Source organism: Dendrobates tinctorius, unplaced genomic scaffold (assembly GCF_039654945.1).
Source record: "Dendrobates tinctorius isolate UK_male_01 unplaced genomic scaffold, ASM3965494v1 ptg000058l, whole genome shotgun sequence".
NCBI classification, from domain to species: Eukaryota; Metazoa; Chordata; class Amphibia; order Anura; family Dendrobatidae; genus Dendrobates; species Dendrobates tinctorius.
Genome location: NW_027361726.1, coordinates 9,741,272 through 9,761,556, shown reverse-complemented (window position 1 = coordinate 9,761,556; position 20,285 = coordinate 9,741,272). Strand labels below are relative to the sequence as shown.

Sequence of the window (20,285 nt, the reverse complement as noted above, 5' to 3'; positions counted from 1 at the left end):
CCCAGGAGCCGCTTTCCAACATGACAACCCTAGGCCGCATGTTGCTGGTGATCCTGGGCACATCAGTTTCCAGCATTTCCGGTCTTGTCTCCCATTGAGCACATCTGGGCCGTCAGTAGTCATTGATTTACACAGGAGCCTCCGGTCTTGTCTCCCATCAAGCACATCTGGGCCGTCGGTAGTCGGTGATTTACACAGGAGCTGCCGGCAGTATCTCCGGTCGTCTCCCATCGAGCACAGCTGGGCCGTCATTGGTCGGTGATTACACAGGAGCTGCCAGCAGCGGATCTTGATGAATATCCCAAGAGCATTCAGCAGAACCTTCCTCAGAGGACCATTAACAACCATTGTCATCGGCCAAGGCTGGAGGTGCTTGGATTTCTGCATGGGGCTCCAGAATAATCCTGAGGTTTAGAAATTGTTTCAATTTTCCATCATTTACAGATCAGTGACGTCTCCATCCTGTGATTTCTCTTATTCCATAACTTTTGCTTCTTGTTTCTGAAATTTCAGTGTTGAGGAGCGCAGGAGACCAACCTTCCTACGGAGTGTTCATCCATCAAGTCGCCATAGCTGGAGACGGAGCCGACGGCCATTAAATAAGAAATAATATCTCAGGAGATGATCACACGCAGAACACCACCAGGTAATGCTGCTCCTCCACTGTGGGCACAGACAGCGCTGCCGTAGTCTATGGCACTGGCATTACCCAGGAGAGATCCAGGTTTCACTGCTGAAAACCCCAATATCCGTTCTACCATGCCAGGAATCTGAGATAGGACTCCCCCCAACCAACCCCACCCTTAATCCCTTAAGGGGTATTGTTATCCCAATTTATAAGCAATGCTCCCTGGGAAAAAATATGCAAATTATGTCTCTTCTCCACCATTTGATGTTTTTGGGGCCGAGTACCAGGGACTAATCATGATGGGAATAAGGGAAAGATGAAAAGTGAGAGGTGACAGAGTTATTGGGAAATGCAGCTCCAGCATTTTAGGAGGGGACTATATTACTCTTGTGGTGGGATGTGATCTGTGCTCGTATCTGATATTAATGAGGGCAGGACTGTATGTGACCAAGACAGTGTCATCGGCAATCATATACCGATGGGTATAGTGGGAAGGGACCCCCAGCCGCATAGAGTTTTTCAGGATGGGGGCTATATTACTCTTGTGGTGGGATGTGATCTGTGCTCTTGTGATCATATTAATGAGGACATGGCTGTATGTGACCAGGACAGTGTCATAGGAAATCATAGACTGATGTGTATAGTGAGGACCCCCAGCAGCACAGAGTATTTCAGAACAGCAGTATATTTTTTTATTTTTTTTTTGGGGGGGGGGGGCATTGACCTGTCACATGACATAATGTTCTTTAAAAAAAAAGTCAGGAGAAGTTCTGTAATGTGAAAAGTGTCACATCCATATCTCAGCAGCACAGAGCATTTCAGCACACTTGTGATGGCGTCCGTGGTAATCTAGGGAGATGCATGAAATTATGCGATGCTTAAGCGTCAGGAAATCACCAGCAGACGGAAGGTTTTACCGCGTCTATAAAATAACCACTCGCCATTTGCCATCAGATGAATATGTATTTAGTCACATCATCAATGTAAATTATTGTACAGCGAGACTCCTAGACGGAAAGCTATATACATAGAGAGCGAGATCCGGGCTCCTGGGGGTGACGCCCTGAGACGAGGAGGATTCGGAGCTCGTACAGCTCCTGATGGGGGTTATACTGCGCCTCGGATGAGGACGATACATTCTCAGCAGCTTGGCTGAGGTTTGTACATGTTGGATTCTTCTGCTCAGCGCCAATCCTAAACTACGCGGAATAGACAACGGTGCCGAGTGACCCCGGAACGTCCCCGGAAATCTGGAGGAAGCAGATCAGCGTCGTCCCAACTGCTGCTCACAAGCGCTAACTACGCCACTGATACTGAATGGATGTCTGCGCTATTTCTGCCTGTTCTCACCATGAGGAGAAAAAACACAGAGAGACACGACATTTAAGGCTTTTAATTAGCGCCGTTCCCCCCCGCTCGGCATCCGGAGTAATATTCCTCCCCGTGGGCAGACCGTGCGGCACCTGCAAGAAAGCAAAGAAGCATATTCATTCCTGTAGAGTTAGCAAGTTTTCATGTACAACTTCCCAATATACTTTGCATTTAAGTTTTCCACCATTTGTAACATCTCCACTTGCTGTCAGTGAATTTATGTATATTTATAGAGCTAAACGGCATTCAGTGAGCGGCCAAACTACGGCAGAAATTGTGCTGTAATCCTTAGAATTCGAGACGACTTTGCACAGCGCAATTCTTGACAGTGTGAATACGTCTCACAGCGGAGGGGTTGTTACAATTGTATCACAACACTGGGTGGACGCCAAACTATCAGAACAGGAATTTTAGCAAGTATTGGCTAAACTGGAAACAACTGTAACAAAGCTTGAGCTGTGAGAAGCATCAGGTCTTTACAAACTTTCAGCCAAAAATAAATAAATAAAATTCCATTCATTGGAAGCAAGAAGAGATCTTGAGAATCAAAAGTGCTGCTTACAGAGAATTGCCATAACTGGATACAAATGTAGCAACCCCACAGCTGTGATAATATAGAATAGAAAAAGTTTTAACCCTTAATTTAAGATTTGTTTTTAGCTTCTGGGTGTCAACAAGAATGTGTCGCTCATTTAAAGCAAGCAGAGATCTTCAGTAATGACGGGGTGGAAAATGAAGATCTCACTTCATCAGTCTTTTTGTTCCTTTTTGGAGTTAAAAGGATTAAAAAAAACAAAACTATTTATTAGCTCTTTCAAAGACCAGCAGAACTTTTACCTGGTGAGACCCTTCCTTCATTACTGAGAAATCAGTGTTGGAATTGATATGCAAATGAAACTGAAGAGCTATGGTAGATCTGATGCCTCTGTCACTCCAGCTCTATTCACCGCCCACTGCATCTCCTCCTGCTTGACTGACAGCTTCTTTTCCTGCAGTCACACAGCTTGGAGGCTGTCAGTCAAGCAGGAGGAGACTGCACTGGGCAGGGAATAGAGCTGGAGTGACCGAAGCAACAGATCTACCATAGCTCTTCAGCCTCATTTCCAAATCAATTCAACTGATGATTTCTCAGTAATGAAGGAACTGACTGGACATGCGGAGGAATTGCTGGACTTGTCTTTGAAAGAGCTACGTGAACATATAAATTGTTTGAGGGGTTGAATTCCTGATGATTTCCTTTAAAGGATTCATCAAATAGTAGTGTTGAGCGATGCCTTCCGATATTGGGAAATATCGGATCGGATTGGATCGGACCGATACCCAAAAAGTATCGGATATCGCCGATTCCGATACCGGAAACCAATGCAAGTCAATGGGACAGAAATATCGGAATGAAAATAAACCCTTTCTTTCCTTGCAGGTTAATTCTACATGAAGGAAAACAACTAAGAATAATGTAGAATGTATTGGGGAGGTGGAAGAGACATTAAAGCCATAGAGGTTTAGCCCAATCAAATGGAATAGCAGGAATTAATTTTTTTAAGACGTTCGGAGTTACAAAGATATTGACTATGTTAAAGGGGTTGTGTAGCAATAGAGGGAGACGTTCAGAAAAGGCATATGTTGGCGGAGTGTTGGAACGCAGTTCTTCATCTAGCTTGGAGGTTGACTGAGCCCCTGACCCGGAGGACACGGCACGGATGTGGGCACCTGTATGCACAACAGACTGTGAGTAAAGCTTTGGAACTACATGCCCTGGTGTCCTCCAGTTATTCCTGCGCCAACACACTCAGCACTGCTACATCTCTGTGCCTGGCACTGCACCATCTACGTCTCTTCACTATCTCTCCATCTACACTGCCCTGGGACTACAGCCCTACCTGTGGAGGGCCACAACATCATTGCTGCACCACACCATCTGTCCCAGAGGATCTGTCTGCAGCGTCGGCTTAACATCTTCATTGCCGAACACCACAGGTGGCATCACGAATCATTCACTCATAAACTTTAATCATCATCCACACGTTCAACATTTCCCTTTTACAATGGACGCCCAGGGCCACGGACCGGGTTACAGCTACCGTGACATCTCCCATTGAAACCAACGGGCCCGGTACTGAGTACCCCACCAGCCCTGGCGGGCGATCCAACTTGGCGGAAATACATAACAGAACAGGTTGCCCGGGCCTTTCACAATCTCAGTGCATATCTAGGCTGCAGAATGCTGACAATAAGTAATTTACCTTCTGTGGCTAGTCTGCACGGTTTCCAAGATATCATCTCTTGCTTCTAAGATAAATGTCCAGGGGGGGGGGGGGGGCGTTCTGGCATTGAAATGAGAACTTGTCGTTTCCTCCTCCCTCACTAGTTTCACTTTCCATAGATCACTGTTCAGCGTGTGTCTGGGGGAGGAGCAGCTGGGTGGTCTGCTCGCAGCCAATCACAGCCATGCCATTAGTTAACATGCCTACATGCCTAACAGGATATGCCCACACTTCTTACAATTCCTCATTGGCCGAATCAAATCAAACTCGCTCATAGCATTATGGGAACTTCCGATTCCAGTATTCGATATGCAAAAAGTATCGGAACTCAGTATCGGAATTCCGATACCGTGAATATCGGACGATACCCAATATTTGCAGTATCGGAATGCTAAACACTATCAAGTAGATTTCTCCAGACTTGTGGAAAAAAATACTGTTCGAAATGTCACTATTTTTTTGGACAAGTAGTTGTGCAAAAATGTTGAACCTTTTAGTGTTTCAAAGTTAGTCCAAAAAAGTTTTCAAAAGTCGGCAGCACATCACAGGGAGGAGGCGCTGCTGACAAATGCCTGATAATGTATGGAAAGGTGGCTGAAAAATTGGGGAATTTTCATGTTTGCACCAATTTCATTAACGTTGTGTGCCATTTTCAATAATTTTCTTTTTTTTTTTGCTCAACCGCAAAACTGTAAATCAGTCGTCTATTGAAGTCCAAAATCCATCTGGTATTGTTTTTTTGATTGTTTTTTTGACATTTTATTGCTTATTGAAAGGGTCATCTGATATTTTTCTCAAAAAAGCTTTAAATAAAACAAAAGAGCAAAAATAAAAACAACTTTGCTTTGGATTTATAAAACTTCATGTGCCAATTTGATTAATTTGACACAAAAAGAAAAAACAAAACTGAAAAAAAAAAAGAAGACAAGAGAAAAAAATGATTAAAAAACACAAATGATGAGATGAGGCCAAAGAAAAAGCACCCAGAACGCCCACTCATCTGTACATATAATGTCATTTTCTGGAGAGAAACAAAAGGTTTCCATCCACTGACAATCACTGGGCGCTGAACGGAGCAGCCGCATAAATCACTCCTGGTCCTGGACTTTATTATCTTCACTCATCATCCTGGATTTCCCAAAAATATCACTGAAGCCCCCAGGGGCGGCAAACACTGGAGATATAATGACACTCAAATCTGACATTTCAACCTCATGTAAAAATTGGAACTGAAACTTTAGAAAATCTTGGTCCTTCCACGCTACTCCCTCAAGGCAGAGGCAGGGAATGAACAAGCGGACCCCAATCTGTCAAAATCAACTGCACAGACATCATTCAGCAAATCTTATACTTCAATTACTTCCAGAGCTGCACTCACAATTCTGCCCATTTGCTCATCCCTTTAACTGTCTGAACCTTCTCTCCTCTTAGCCAGCATTGGACTGGCCCTCCAGAGGAGCGGAGGATCCTCCGGTGGGCCCTAGCCAGCACTGCATTGCAGCAGTTCACTTACTGTTTACACAGAATGATATGCTGATGAGAATAATGATTAAAAATCACTGCACCCGACAAATGAGCGTTTTACAGATGTCAGGTGATTTCTGGATTTTTTGGACAGTTCAATAGTTGAGAACAATCATTCCTCTAAATGGTCATTCCCCGATTATCAGTTTGATAAGATGGGGGCTAAAGATAAGGGCAGACTCTGCAACTAGTGTCACTTGTGCATGGTGGGCCCCAAGAATGATTTCCTCTGGTGGGCTAAAATACTCCAGTCCAGTGCTGCGCTCAGCCCCTGATCTGCTGGTTCAGGGTCTGCACAGCGCATGCCAGGCTTCAGTGCTTTGCTGGATATTGGGTTGTGAAATGCAAATTGCCGCAGGATAATAGTGGGATGATGAATCGTCCCTTTAATTCCTCCGTGCTATATCATGCTTTCATGTGCAGGAACCAAAGCTGTAGAAAACATGTGCTTTTTGACATATTTTTGGAGCGCTGATGATTCAGCTCCACTCCCCCACACGGCACATTCAAGGTTTAATCTTTGCAAATAATGAACATGCAAATCCTGTTTTTTCTTTTTCTTTCCTTTCCATAAAATGCACAAATCTATGGAAATAAAGATCAGCAGCAATCGACAACGCCTCCGAGTGCCTAAGTACAGGGCCGGGTGAGCCAGCACCCGCATGGTGTGAGATACGGTCATGCACTATAGTGGTCTCTATCCTGGAACTATCCCACTATCCCAGATAAATATAATATGGAGAGAACAATGAAGAGGATTTTCAGGGCTGGATGACAGTGTGGCAAAGACTCAGCTGTGCAAAGTATTTCTTTAGACTCTGGACAAAAAAGGATTGTGCTCATTTACTAACAGCAAGCAGATATCTTGAAAAGGGTAAGAAAATAAAACACAACAAATAGAAAGTCGCAGAACTTTTTATTATACACTGATGAAGCTTTAGTAATATAAACTGTGACAGGGTCACTGGCTCTGTATGTGAGGGGAGATATGTGTCACGAAGATTGCTTCCTTCCCTGATCTAGAAACCCATACGTCTCTCCCCAGCATGCTATGTGCTGAAGGGGTTAACCAGCCATGATAAGGGTCAGGTTTTTAGTGAGTAGGTGAGAGATGGGTGGGATGCCGACTTACCATATCTCCAACTCAAAGCAGTGGCTGGGGAGATAAATGTTCAGCCACTGTTTTTTTATTCTCTGTTGTGTGTTTGGAGAGGAGAGACTCCAGATGTGGCTCCAGGAGGAGGTGAGGACTTTGGTTGTTCCCTGTTGGTGAATCTTACAGGAAAAAGGACTCTATTAAACTTTATCTTTGTTTGTTTGCCATTACGTCAACCCCGCACAGTTGGTGTTTCGAATGCGGACAGCGATCCAGGAACACGTAGTGGCTGTGGACAACTGCATGTCCTGGGTAAAATCCTCCATCCAGTACAAGACATCCGGCAGCATGGAGGAGCTTGTGAAGCATCTGGTCCAGGTCCAACAGCATCAACAGCTCGCCAGTCGACAGCAGCAAATGGCACAACAGGAAGCTAATAAACTGTTGGCACAACAGTTTCAAGAACAGCAGCAGTGACAGCAGAAGGAAGCACTAACACCGCAAATGGAACTCTTCGCAGAGGCGGTTTGTGGGAAGCCAGCAGTCTGATCCCCAACTCCAGGTGTGGACGCGTACGTCTGGAAAGCAGTAAGACAAGCCATGCAGAAAATGACCCCGGGGGGATGATATGGTAGCTTTTCTGACTGTTTTCAAGATGGTGGCTGAACAGGAGAAACTTCCACCAGAACAGTGGGCGGAGATACTGGTGCCATAATTCACAGGCGAACCTCAAAAGGCCCTCCAGGATGCCAAAGAATATGCCAAATTAAAGACCAAAATCTTGGCATGCCTGGGAGTAACTATGTCCGTTAGAGCTCAGCGAGTCCACCGCTGCTAATAAGTTTGTGGGCGTCCACTGAATACACGGAGACGCCAAAGATTACCCTGTAGCCAGAGTGACCATGGGAACAGACTGTGGTACTAAGTCCCATGAGGTTGGGGTAGTAAAAAACATAATACATCCTGGGGTGGGATTTTTCACTATTTTGGAATTTGTGGCAAAAGGGGGCTGCACAGAGTGTCCTGGACAACAGCCAGGTCCCTCTGGAAGTGATTCCATCAAAAACAAAGATGGAGGAGTTTCCCCCCAATGGTACCGGGTAGTGTGTAATGGGGTTGCTGGTGGCTGACACCAGGTTCCCACAATTTGCCGTCAATGGCGATTTATTGTGTCGAGTGACCAAACTGGGGGGAAGTGAGAGAGTGGAGCAGCTGTTGGTTCCAGGACCCTACCGGCGGAGGGTTTAGACATGGCCCATTCGCATGTTTCACCGTAAATCTGAAAAAGTGTGCCACAGGGAAGGAAGAGGCCATGTACTTAGGCTACGTTGTCGGAAGAGGCGAAATCAAGTCACAACAGTTAAAGTGCACCTGTTACCTGTTTTGGCCGCTATAAGATGCGGCCGCTGCCTTTCAGTGCCTATCTACAACAGAGACACAGAGATGGCGATTCAAGAGCTGAAGCAGGCACTGTGTAAACTGGACTTTACCAAAGAATTTGTGGTCCAGATGCTTCAGAAGTCATGTTGGGAGCCGTGGTGTCTCAGGAAATAAACGGGGAACAGCATCCTATCTTTTTTCTGAGCCGGAAATTCTCTGCCTGCGAGAACAATTATGCTATTGTCGAGAAGAAGTGCTTAGCCATAAAATGGGCCTTGGATACACTGAAATATTACCTACTAGTCCGAAAGTTCACACTAGTGTTAGACCATGCCCCTCTGAGATAGATAAGACAGAAAAGAAGGATAAGAATGCCCGGGTGACTAGGTGGTTCTTAGCCCTTCAAGATTTCAGTTTCCACATAGAGCATAGAACCGGCAAGTAACGCGGATGCTCTCTCCAGAATCCTCTGCTTGGTGTCTAAAGGGGCCAAAACCCCTGGCTTTGGGTGGAGGGGGGAGATGTGACAGGGTCCCTGTCACTGTAAGTAAGGGGAGATGTGTGTCACGAAGATTGCTTTCTTTCGTGATCTAGAAATACAAGTTTCTCTCCAGCATCCTATGTGCTGAAGGGGTTAATTTTTTAGGTGTGTAGGTCAGAGATGGGCAGGATGCATACTCACCATATCTCCACCTCATGGCAGTGGCTGGGGAGTTAAATGTTGAGACACTTTTTTTTCTCTGTTGTGTGTTTGGAGAGGAAAGTCTCCAGACTTGGCTCCAGGAGGAGCTAAGGAATTTGTGTGTTCCCTATGGGTGAATCCTGCAGGAAAAAGGACTCTATTAAACTTTATCTTTGTCTTGTTTAGCCATTAGGCTTCAAAAGCCACGTTTACTTTGTTTGACCCTGCTACGGTTTATGATGGGCTTTAATCCAGCAGGTGATTTACCACAAGAGGCATTCCTCTGCAAGCAGCTGAGTGTGTCAACCCCTCATAAAACCCTAAGGCTATGTGCCCACGTATGCAGAAAAAAACGCACTTCTTCCCAGGAAAAACGTGCAGTTTTTTGCGTCTTTTTCCGAGTTTTTTGCACTTTTTTTCGCGTGCGAAATTCAAGCACTTTCCAAGAGATTTCAAGCATCGCTTGGAATGTGATTGACAGGTTGGTCACTCTCGTCAAACATAGTGTTTGACAAGTGTGACCAACTTTTTACTATTGAGGCTGCCTATGCGGCATCAGTAGTAAAAGATCTAATGTTAAAAATAATTAAAATTTAAAAATCGGGTTATATTCACCTTCCGGCGTCCCGTGCAGCCTTCCCGGGCCTCAGCGACGCTTCCGTTCCCAGTAATGCTTTGCGAGACCTCTGATGACGTAAAGTCTCGCGATACTGTAGCGATCTCGCAAGGAATAGGGACCGCTACATTATCGAGAGACCACGACGTCATCAAAGGTCTTGCAAGGCATTACTGGGAACGGAAGCATTGCTGAGGCCCGGGAATCTGTGCGGGACGCCGGAAGGTGAAGATAACCCGATTTTTTTATTTTTTTTAATTATTTTTAACATTAGATCTTTTTTTTTAAAATCAAAGGAACACATTAATGTACTGGCATTAAAGTGATGGCATCTCAGTGACATGAGTCAAATAGATACAGTAGAGAAAGTCCACAGCATATAGGGTATCCAATATCATTTACATGAGGTTAGATCAAAATGGCACAAAGATGCAAACTCCACAAATGGTCAATCACTAAATAGCCAAAGATTTGCATGCATAGTGACAATGAACATGCCACCTGACTAGAAATACGGTGCCAATAGATACATAATTCAAACACTCAATGATCAATGCTGCAGATACTCATCATGTCAAACGCCTTCTGCCATGTACGTGAAGCGCCTCGACGCGTTTCGCCCCATCTGGGCTCATCAGGAGGGCCGGTCTCAATAAAAATAGTGTCCTGATGTGGTATTCCTTTGATTTTAATCCTTTTGGGGATTAGGGTCCTCCTTATTATAGTTGATCTCTGTCTAATGATAGGGGCCCCTCTAGCATCGGGGAAGGGATCCCTAGTGGCTGCAGGGTTCATCAGGGTCCATAGGGACAGCCACCGTTGAGCGGGGGCGCCACAACGTTCCCCCTAGGGTGCCAACCTCCGCGGCAAGGAAGGATTGAGCATGGTGGGCATAGCCACATGCAGGAAGTAAGCGAATCTCATGCATTCCTATGGGTGTGGAATCGCAGAAATTCTTTTCGAAATTGCGGCGATTCCGCAAAAAGAATGAGCATGCTGCGTTTTTTTCCACGATGCGATTCCGCAGCGGAAAAAAATCACAGCATTAGCACAGCATGTGCGGAATGCCATAGGAATGCATGGAGTGCGTTCTGCATGTGTTTTTTAAGCGTTTTCGCCGCGAAAATCGCGGCAAAAATCGCTACGTGTGCACACAGCCTAAAAGGCATTAAAGGGTTATTCCCAGAATTGCAACTACATCCATAACATAGGGCATCATTTACTGACTGCTGTGGATCCTACCGCTATCACCATCACTGATCCGGAGTTACATTCTGAACTTTACTCCAGAGTTGCACTCACTATTCTGCTGGTGCAGTCATTGTGTACATACATTAATGATTCTGAGTTAAATCCTGTATTATACTCCAGAGCTGCACTCGCTATTCTGCTGGTGCAGTCACTGTGTACATACATTACATTAATGATTCTGAGTTAAATCCTGTATTATACTCCAGAGCTGCACTCGCTATTCTGCTGGTGCGGTCACTGTGTACATACATTACATTACTGATACTGTACTGATCCTGAGTTACAGCCTGTATTATACTCCAGAGCTGCACTCACTATTCTGCTGGTGCAGGCACTATGTACATACATTACATTACTGATCGTGAGTTACATCCTGTATTATATTGCAGAGGTGCACTCACTATTCTGCTGGTGCACTTACTGTGTACATACATTACATTACTGATTGTGAGTTACCGTACATCCTTTATTATACCCCAGAGCTGCACTCACTATTCTGCTGGTGCAGGCACTATGTGCATACATTACATTACTGATCCTGAGTTACATCCTGTATTATACTCCAGAGCTGCACTCACTATTCTGCTGGTGCACTCACTGTGTACATACATTACATTACTGATTGTGAGTCACCGTACATCCTTTATTATACCCCAGAGCTGCACTCACTATTCTGCTGGAGCACTCAGTGTCTACATTGCTTTAACTTATCCTGAGCTACATCCTGTATTAGAATATGTGTCCATGGTCAGGATTGTCAGCGCTTTGAACGCAGCGGACACCCGCCCCGCCCCGCCCAAAGCCCTGTCGGCTTTTGTACGTGCAGTAATTCCGCATGTGTTCATTGAACACTTGCGGAATCACCGCATCCTATACATAGACTGTTATTTATCTTGCAGAGACTGAGCATCTTCGCAAGATAAATAGACATGCTGCGGTCTATAAAGACACGCCGCATGTCCGTTTACGCAGGTCAGCCACCCGGTCCCTTGTAGATAAATAGACAGAACTGACACAGCTTCTTCCCACGGGTTACCTTTCCTTCTTTGGGCCACAGCAATCCAGGCAATAGAAGTCCACGACCACAGCTGTAGTCCAACAGGGAATAACCTTTTATTAAACGATGATGAAGAGGAAAGAAAACATACAAGTTCAACACTGGCTTCCTGCTCTCTCCCTGAGACTGCCCATGGCCGTACCGACAACGGCCGCTGTAGCCGAAGTTCGCAGTAGTACACTCGCTGGGATCTGGGCGCGTAAAGCCCCTTCAGCGGGGGCCCTTCCATAGTCCTGGGGCCCGTGTTGCAGTCCTTAGTCCTTTTGAGCTCTTCTGAATCCTTCTGAGTCCTTTTGAGCCTGGGGCACCAGATCTTTCCCCATCTGGGAGTCTGCCAATGCCCCAGCTGTTACCATACATCTGCTCAGGGCTAAGGTGCCCATGCTTCTGCCCCCAGATAGCAGCTTCCTCTGCCTTTCTGCTGCTGATGGCCCAGCCCCCAACATTAACAAGATCTGTCCCTGCCTCTAGTATGTGCATTACAAACACAGCACAACAATTATTCATGGCAGACACAGCACATTACCAATGTAAAACACAAGGGGATAACATTAAGTGGTACATAGCATTTCACATGATAATACACAGACCTTTACAATAAGGTATGCAACATATTTATATAAGGTGCACGGGGGGGGGCCACACAGAGAAGGATAGGGCGCAACTGAGGGGATCTGCCACCTACTTACACTTCCCCCTCCTTAAACATGGCCGTCCCCAGCCATGGCAACTTTTATAAAATGTGCACATGACTTCAGAGTCCCAATCTCTCTGTACATGGGTCCATAGAAAAACAGTTCATAGTCCATAAGATCCGGTTGGCCCTTTAACACTGATGGGCCTTACTCAGGCCCGGTAGCTTCCCCCTCTCTCCAGTCAGTGGACCACGGGCCCTTTAACGGTGGTGGGCTGCATTTTAAACATGGGGCTAGTTCAAGGGTAGGAGTGGGAGTAAACTTCAGGGACACACAGAGTTTAGCAGTCACATCCGGAGTCCACCGTCATTAACCCCCCGTGGGATTTAGATCCCATGATCCAGCAAGGGAGGCACCAACGGGTGCAAACAAACTGGGAGGAGGGAAAAACAAACAAGCATGGCCATTAGCAGGTGGCCACGTCAGGCGCCATTGTCCTCAAGTGCCATCTAGGGCTTACTGCCCTCTTAGGGATGCGGAACAGTCCCTTGCTCTGGGTGCAACTGGCACCAATATCCTGTCTTAAAGGGGCTGCTCAGTCTGTACACAGCTGATGACTTGCATAGTGGGCCACATATGGCCCCTGTACAGCTACAGAAACATTAGATGAGGATCCACTGGAGAAGAAGGAGTCCCCGCTGTTTCTCCAGCTCCACAATCCCTCCAGTGATGGTCCTGCAGCTCCCGGAGCTTCCGGCTCCGCGGTTTCATCGGCGGCCACCTCACTGCCTTGAAGCACCATTCAAGTCGGAGCGACTGCAGCCGTGGAATCCGGCCGCTCTACACTTGGGGTCCCCTGCGGGGAGCTGGTCTCCCGGTCGGAGGCCATTTTTATGGCCATTGCGTAGGGCCCCCGGGGTCCTTGTTCTTTCATGAAATCCACATAGTCCCCCTCTCGGAAAGGACCACGAAACATGAGGGACTCAGCGTTAATATAAACTTTGGCCCCAGTCTCCAGCTCCTGCAGGAAACCATAGCCCCTGATTCGGTTTAGATATCTGACAAGGCCGCAGGTCATCTGGCCTGCTGCGGTTCCTCCGCCGGGGCGCTGCAGCTCACAGATGATCCCGTGCTTCCTCCGCCTCTTCTCCTGGATCACCTCGTGGATCCACTGGGCCTCCATAACTGAGGGGCACCCCGGGCTCCTCAACATGCAGGCCACAGATGTCAGCTGACATGGATTTGACCAGGGGAAGCGCAGGGGCCATCACTGCTGAAGATGACAACGGAAGGGACTGGTGGGACGGCTTCGGTGAAGACGGCGGGGCCACAGGAAGCAAGTGAGCCGAAGATGAGGTGGCGAGACAGTCAGGTGGGGGGACTTTACTCATCGCCGTACCCAGCGACAGTCCTCTTGCGCGGCCGCCAGGGTCAGCAATCATGACCGCCGTGATGCCTCGCAGGGCTGCCTCCAGAGTCTTCTGCACGCCTGCGGGCTCCCATCAAAGCATCACTAGTCCTTCATCCTTCTCATAGTCCTCAGCCTCCACAGGTGGCGGGCGTGGCCGCCGGAACAAGGGTCACTCCTCCAGTTCCTCGGACCACCAGACTTCGAAGCGCAGGCCCGTCTCCGCCCGGGCCTTGAATCGCCTCCAATCCTGACGGCCGCTGCCGTAAGACATACTGCTGCTCTCTATGTCAGCAGGTAATGGTGCCTCATCTATCATCAGATAGCCTATCTTTGCTGGGTTCTACCCGTTTGTGGGTGGAGTCACTACTTGCTGCTCCACCCGTTTCTCCTGATCAGGCTGCAAGGGTGGCAGCTCCTTCACCCGCACCCATTTAGGGCGGGCATACTTCACAACAGGATGCGGCCTTCTCTCCTCTGGCGCCAAATTTACTATAGGACGCCCACGAAAGGCGGCGCCATCTTCAGTTTTCGCCATCTTTTCGGTAGAGGTCGGCACCATTTGTACATCAACAACATCCGCCATCTGCAATTCTGTCATGGCGGGCAACAAAACTCACGTCCCAAATTCTAAGTCACAAGTCTCAGAGTCGCCGACAGCTCCATTTCTTCTGGTTCTGGCAGCACATCACAAATTTCAAGATCACAGTCACGATCAGTCGCCTTCTCAAGCAGTCCCAGGGTTGCAAGGCTGTTCAGGTCCATCCTGCCAACTACGCCAAGTGTAACAAAGGCGACCGGAGGGGAGTAGTTATCGACAAGTTTCTTAAAGGCACAGTTTTCAGACAGAGTCCACTGAGCAAATGGTCAGCGAGAACCCCCGGTCCCTTGTACATAAATAGATAAGAACTGACACAGCTTCTGCCCACGGGTTACCTATACTTCCTTTGGGCCACAGCATTCCAGACAATAGAAGTCCATGACCACAGCTGTAGTCCAACAGGGAATAACTTTTTATTAAACGATGATGAAGAGGAAAGAAAAGACAAGTTCAACATTGGCTTCCTGCTCTCTCCCTGACACTGCCCATGGCCGTACCCACAACTGCCGCAGTAGCCGAAGTTCCCATTAGTCCACTCGCTGGGATCTGGGGGCTTAAAGCCCCTTCAGTGAGGTCCCTTCCACAGTCCTCGGGTCCGTGTTGCTATCCTTAGTCCTTTTGAGCTCTTCTGAATCCTTCTGAGTCCTTTTGAGCGTGGGGCACCAGATCTCTCCCCATCTGGGAGTCTGGCAATGCCCTGACTTTTACCATACATCTGCTCAGGGCTAAGTACCCAGCTTCTGCCCCCAGACAGCAGCTTTCTATTTCTGCTGCTGATGGCCCAGCTCCCAGCATTAACTAGTTCTGTCCCTGCCTCTAGTATGTGCATTACAAACACAGCACCACAATTATTCATGGCAGACACAGCAAATTACCAAAGTAAAACACATGGGAATAACATTAAGTGGTACACAGCTTTTCACGTCAATACACAGACTTTTAAAATAAGGTATGCAACATATTTATATAAGGTGCACGGGGGGGTCACATAGAGAAGGAGAGCGCAACTGAGAGTACCTGCCACCTCCTTACACAGTCACTGTGTACATACATTACATTACTGATCTACATCCTGTTTTATACACCAGAGCTGCCTTCACTATTCTGCTGGTGCAGTCACTGTGTACATACATTACTGAACCTGAGTTACATCCTGTATTATACTCCAGTGCTGCACTCACTATTCTGCTGGTGCAGTCACTGTGTACATACATTACATTACTGATCCTGGGTTACATCCTGTATTATACCCCAGAGCTGCACTCACTATTCTGCTGGTGAAGTCGCTGTGTGCATACATTACTGATCCTGTACTGATCCTGAGTTACATCCCAGAGCTGCATTCACTATTCTGCTGGTGCAGTCACTGTGTGCATACATTACATTACTGATCCTGAGTTACATCCTGTATTATACCCCAGAGCTGCACTCACTATTCTGCTGGAGGAGTCACTGTGTACATACACTACATTACTGATCCTGAGTTACATCCTGTATTATACCTCAGAGCTGCACTCACTATTCTGCTGGTCTAGTCACTATGTACATACATTACATTATTGATCCTGAGTTGCCTATTGTATTATAGTCCAGAGCTGCATTCACTATTCTGCTGGTGAAGTCGCTGTGTACATACATTACATTACTGATCCTGAGTTACATCCTGTATTATACCCCAGAGCTGCACTCACTATTCTGCTGGTGAAGTCGCTGCGTACATACATTACTTATCGGGTAATGATCCTGAGTTATCTTCTCTATTATAATCCAGAGCTGCACTCACTATTCTGCTGTTGGTTTTTGAAACAGTTTGCATGCTTATTGTTAGAAATTCCCCTAAATGCTTAGCAGGGAACCTATCACACAGGGGTCAGGATAAAACTCAGTACAAGAAGCTTTTTGCCAGCACAGAACATGCATGATTTGCTAGACGATACTATCTCTGAATTGTGAATGCAGCTCTGAAGTATATTATGTCAAGAACTTTTTATGGAGAGGAATCCTCCGCTTTTGAGAATACTGGCATCTTCCTGATGATCAAGTTATGTTACATCTGAGTGTAATCTCTTTGGCTGAGAATATAATTGCTGCATTGTCATCTGGTATGTGGCAGCGAGCTGCGGTGCGAGCGGCGTGTTCCCACCACGGCTGACTTGCCAGTTAACAGTAAAATCTCTCTCTTGTATAATATATCTTAAAATCCCCTCTTGACCTCTTTTTCGGGCCAAGAAGACAGACTGTGCGTTTCCAGCAATCCCACATTTTGTGAAATCGTTAAATCCTATAATCAGTGGCGTTTCTGTGAATCTTTCTTTTTGCCTGTTAAAACTCATTCGCTTTAATCTTTGCAAGATTTGCAGCTCCATCACCAGCAGATCAGCTCTCATATATGACGTGGCCCTCAGAGGACAGAAGATGACCCGGTAATCACCGGATATAACATCCCATGTTCTTCTGTAACATCTCCTACCCCTGGCATAGAGCATAATATGCCATATGCTTGTAAAACTTCTCGTATGCCAGCCTTAAAGGGGCACTCCCATCATCACAGATAGATAACTGTTGGAAAGTGCTCGTAAGTACAAACGATTCTGCAATTTACTGCTTGTTAAAATTGTCAGCTGTTCTTGTGATATTAACACTTTTCTGTTTGTTTACAGATTGTTGCCTTGGAGTCCGACCACTGCTGCTAAACAGTAGAACATGTGCAGGAATTACATGCACTTCTCAATCTTGTAAACAAAGTTTTGAAGCCGGCCAGGATCGCTTGTGCATGCTGTTACCCCCTAATCCCGGCTAGCTTCAGCGCAGTGCTTACAAGCTAGGCAGCAGCGGTCTCCTAGGTAGGTAACAAGCTATAAATAAAAAAAAGTGTGAATATCTCAAGAACGGCTGCAGATTTTGTAAGCAGTAAGTTGAAAAACTGCTTGTATTTACTAGAACTATCCAACAATATGAAGATGGGAAGAAGCCCTTAATAACACCAAATTATTTCCTTCCCCTGCCATAGATAATATCCCTCTTATAATGTCACATCCTTATAATATAATATCCAATATTACATCTCCGGCAACATATAGCACAGAATAGGCCCAGTACAATATGTCACATCCCTGGATCACACTCCTGCAGAACAACTCACATCCCTGCAGAATGTCACATCCCTAGAAAGAGTTTTAACTCATGCAGAATATCTCATCGCTCTTCATAGTACATCATATCTCTCCAATATACAGTATCTCAGACCCATTATAAGTAGGTTGTTGGACACATAGTGGATAAGAGATAAACCTGGAGTAATGCTTTAGTACATGTGGTATATACACTAAAAGGGGTTAATTGGCCATGGCAGGTTTATTGGGGTGGCTGAAACGTTGGAGGAGAGGCTGCTCGCCAAGTCTCCAGCCTTGGGTGAGGCTCACACAGTCACTGCGTGTGGAGGTTACAGACCTTCTGGATTGTGTGGCTTTGCTAAAAGACTATGAAGCTGGACTCTGTGCCAAGTGGGGAAACCAGCACTATTGTATGGGCTTTTTAGTTTGTTTCACTTTGTGCCAGAAAAGGGCTCTATTGAAGTTTTCCTGTGATGTGGTTTATAAAGACTGGAATAAACCATCCAGACATTTAAATAGAAATGGTTCTTGCGATACCTCATATCACTCCCAAGAGACTAGCATTGTTACATTTGCTGTTAGAAGTGCGGAAAGCAGTCCCAGGGACCATGTGTGACTGCTAAAGAAGTACTGCATGTCGAGGGTGAAGGCGGCTAGAGGTAGAGGAGCTGCGTCAGACAGCATGAAGGACCTGATTAAAACCTGATGCAAGCCCAGCAGCAACACAAGCAACAGCTACAGTAGCAACAACTGGCACAACAGGAGATTGATTTTCCAATCCGTAAGGCGGTGAAGAGAGCCTTGCAGAAAATGATCCCTGGAGACGACATTGAGGCCTTTTTAATCATTTTTTAAAGGCTCGCCATACTTAACAGGGCAGCCACATAAGGCCTACTATGATTTACCCTTACATGACACCAAAGAATATGCAAAACTGAAAACAGAAATTTTGGCGCACTTCGGAGTGACAAAATATCTGTAAGGGCACAACAGGTCCACCACTGGGCATATCATCGTGACAAACCCCCTTGCTCCCAAATGAGTAGAGCGAGTTGTAATGGACCAGTTCATGCACACACTTTCGAGTTCGATGCAGACTTCGGTTGCCAAGCGAGGTCCCCGAAACGCCAATGACTGGGTGGGACTGGTCGAAAGTTATCAGGGGCTGAAGGTTCCATGGAGAGAAAACCCACTCCATACTGGGGGTTACATCAGAGGCAGAGGCTAAAAATGGGGTGGGGCACCCAAAGTCCAAGGGGGGGGATGAAGGCCATACTGGGGTCTCATTGGGAGATGTAATTTGCTGGAACTGTCACAGCCCAGGTCATGTAGCTGCCAGTTTTTCCCCAACCATCAGGCAAATGGACTGTAGCATGAGACGCTGGTGTTCATTCTTAGCATAGCCGGCTTGAAGTGTGGACTGTCCACCTGGCTAGAGGCCCCAAGCTTGTCCTGCAAAAGTGAATGGTCTGCAAATAACTGGATTACTACACTCAATGAGTTTGGTGACCCTCCTGAGGGCCACACTCCCTCTCCAATTGATCCCAGGAAAGAAGGTGGGTGTCCGCTGCATTCACGGGAATGTTAAGACTATCGGTGGCCAGAGTGGTCATTGAAACGGGCAGAGGTACTGAGTCCATGAGGCTGGTGTGGTCCATGATTTATTGCAACCAATTATCACAGGCCGGGACATTGTGTTATTTTACGACTTGAGTGGGAGGGGAAGAGACCTCGATTGCGCAGGTAAGAGATGGGTTAGCCCTAAAGAAGTCTCACCAACCCCAGAGCCTGATGGATTTCCCTTCTGTGTAATTGTGAGAGGTGAGGAAATAGTATCCGTGAAGGCCAACATTCCTGAAATAGGGATGAACACAGGGAGCAAACTCTAAAATAAGTGTTCAATAAGGTAACTGTTATGACGGCAGCGCACAGGAGCCCACCTCTCATTTCCAAAATCCCTTTGTGCCCTACCCATCAAGACATGGCAAGACAGGAACCTCACTGAAACTTCATGTTTGCTGGTTAAGCCAGAGTCATACATTGAAGATGTCACGGTAGCCGAAACGCTGTTGAAGACCCAAAAACAGCAATATCAGGAATTGATGCAGCAGAAACGGGACCTGTTTTCAGATTTGCTGGGGTGCATAGATGTCACATAATACAAGGTTCTGACATAATTCCATGTGCAGGTGAATTTGAAGCCCTATCGAATTCCAGGCACCCACCGAGAACTGATCTCCAAGGAAGAGAACCTTATGCTGTATCTCACAGTCATTGAAGAATCTAAGAGCGGGTGGTCTTACCCGATCGTCCTTGTTCCAAAACCCGATGGAGAATGGAGATATGGTAATAATCATCCCAAGCTGAATGAAGTCTCCACATTCGATGCATATCCAATGCCGCACGTCGATGAGCTGATCAAAAGACTTGGGCAGGCAAGATACATAACCATCTTAGATATAAGAAAGGGATATTAGGCAAATGCCCATATCACAAAAAGCCAAGGAAAAGACGGCTTTCTCTACACCAGACAGTTGTTTCCAATATGACTGGATGCAGTTCGCACTGCAGGGAGCGCCGGCCACCTTCCAGAGAACCATGGACCGGATCCTCGCACCCTATAAGAATTACGCCATCGCATACCTGGACAATATTGTAA

The 20,285-nt window shown here is 46.5% G+C and overlaps 1 protein-coding gene across 4 annotated transcripts in view; it reads right to left on the bottom strand.

The window, feature by feature from the left end:
* Positions 1–1,571: 1,571 nt before the first annotated feature.
* Positions 1,572–20,285, bottom strand: part of LBHD2 (LBH domain containing 2) — a 97,584-nt gene continuing 78,870 nt past the window's right edge. For all 4 annotated transcript variants that reach the window (XM_073578022.1, XM_073578023.1, XM_073578024.1 and 1 more), the window contains one exon: positions 1,572–2,091. In XM_073578022.1, coding sequence (XP_073434123.1) covers positions 2,021–2,091 — 71 coding nt within the window. In that variant the 3' untranslated portion in view covers positions 1,572–2,020. The remainder of the gene's footprint in view (positions 2,092–20,285) is intronic.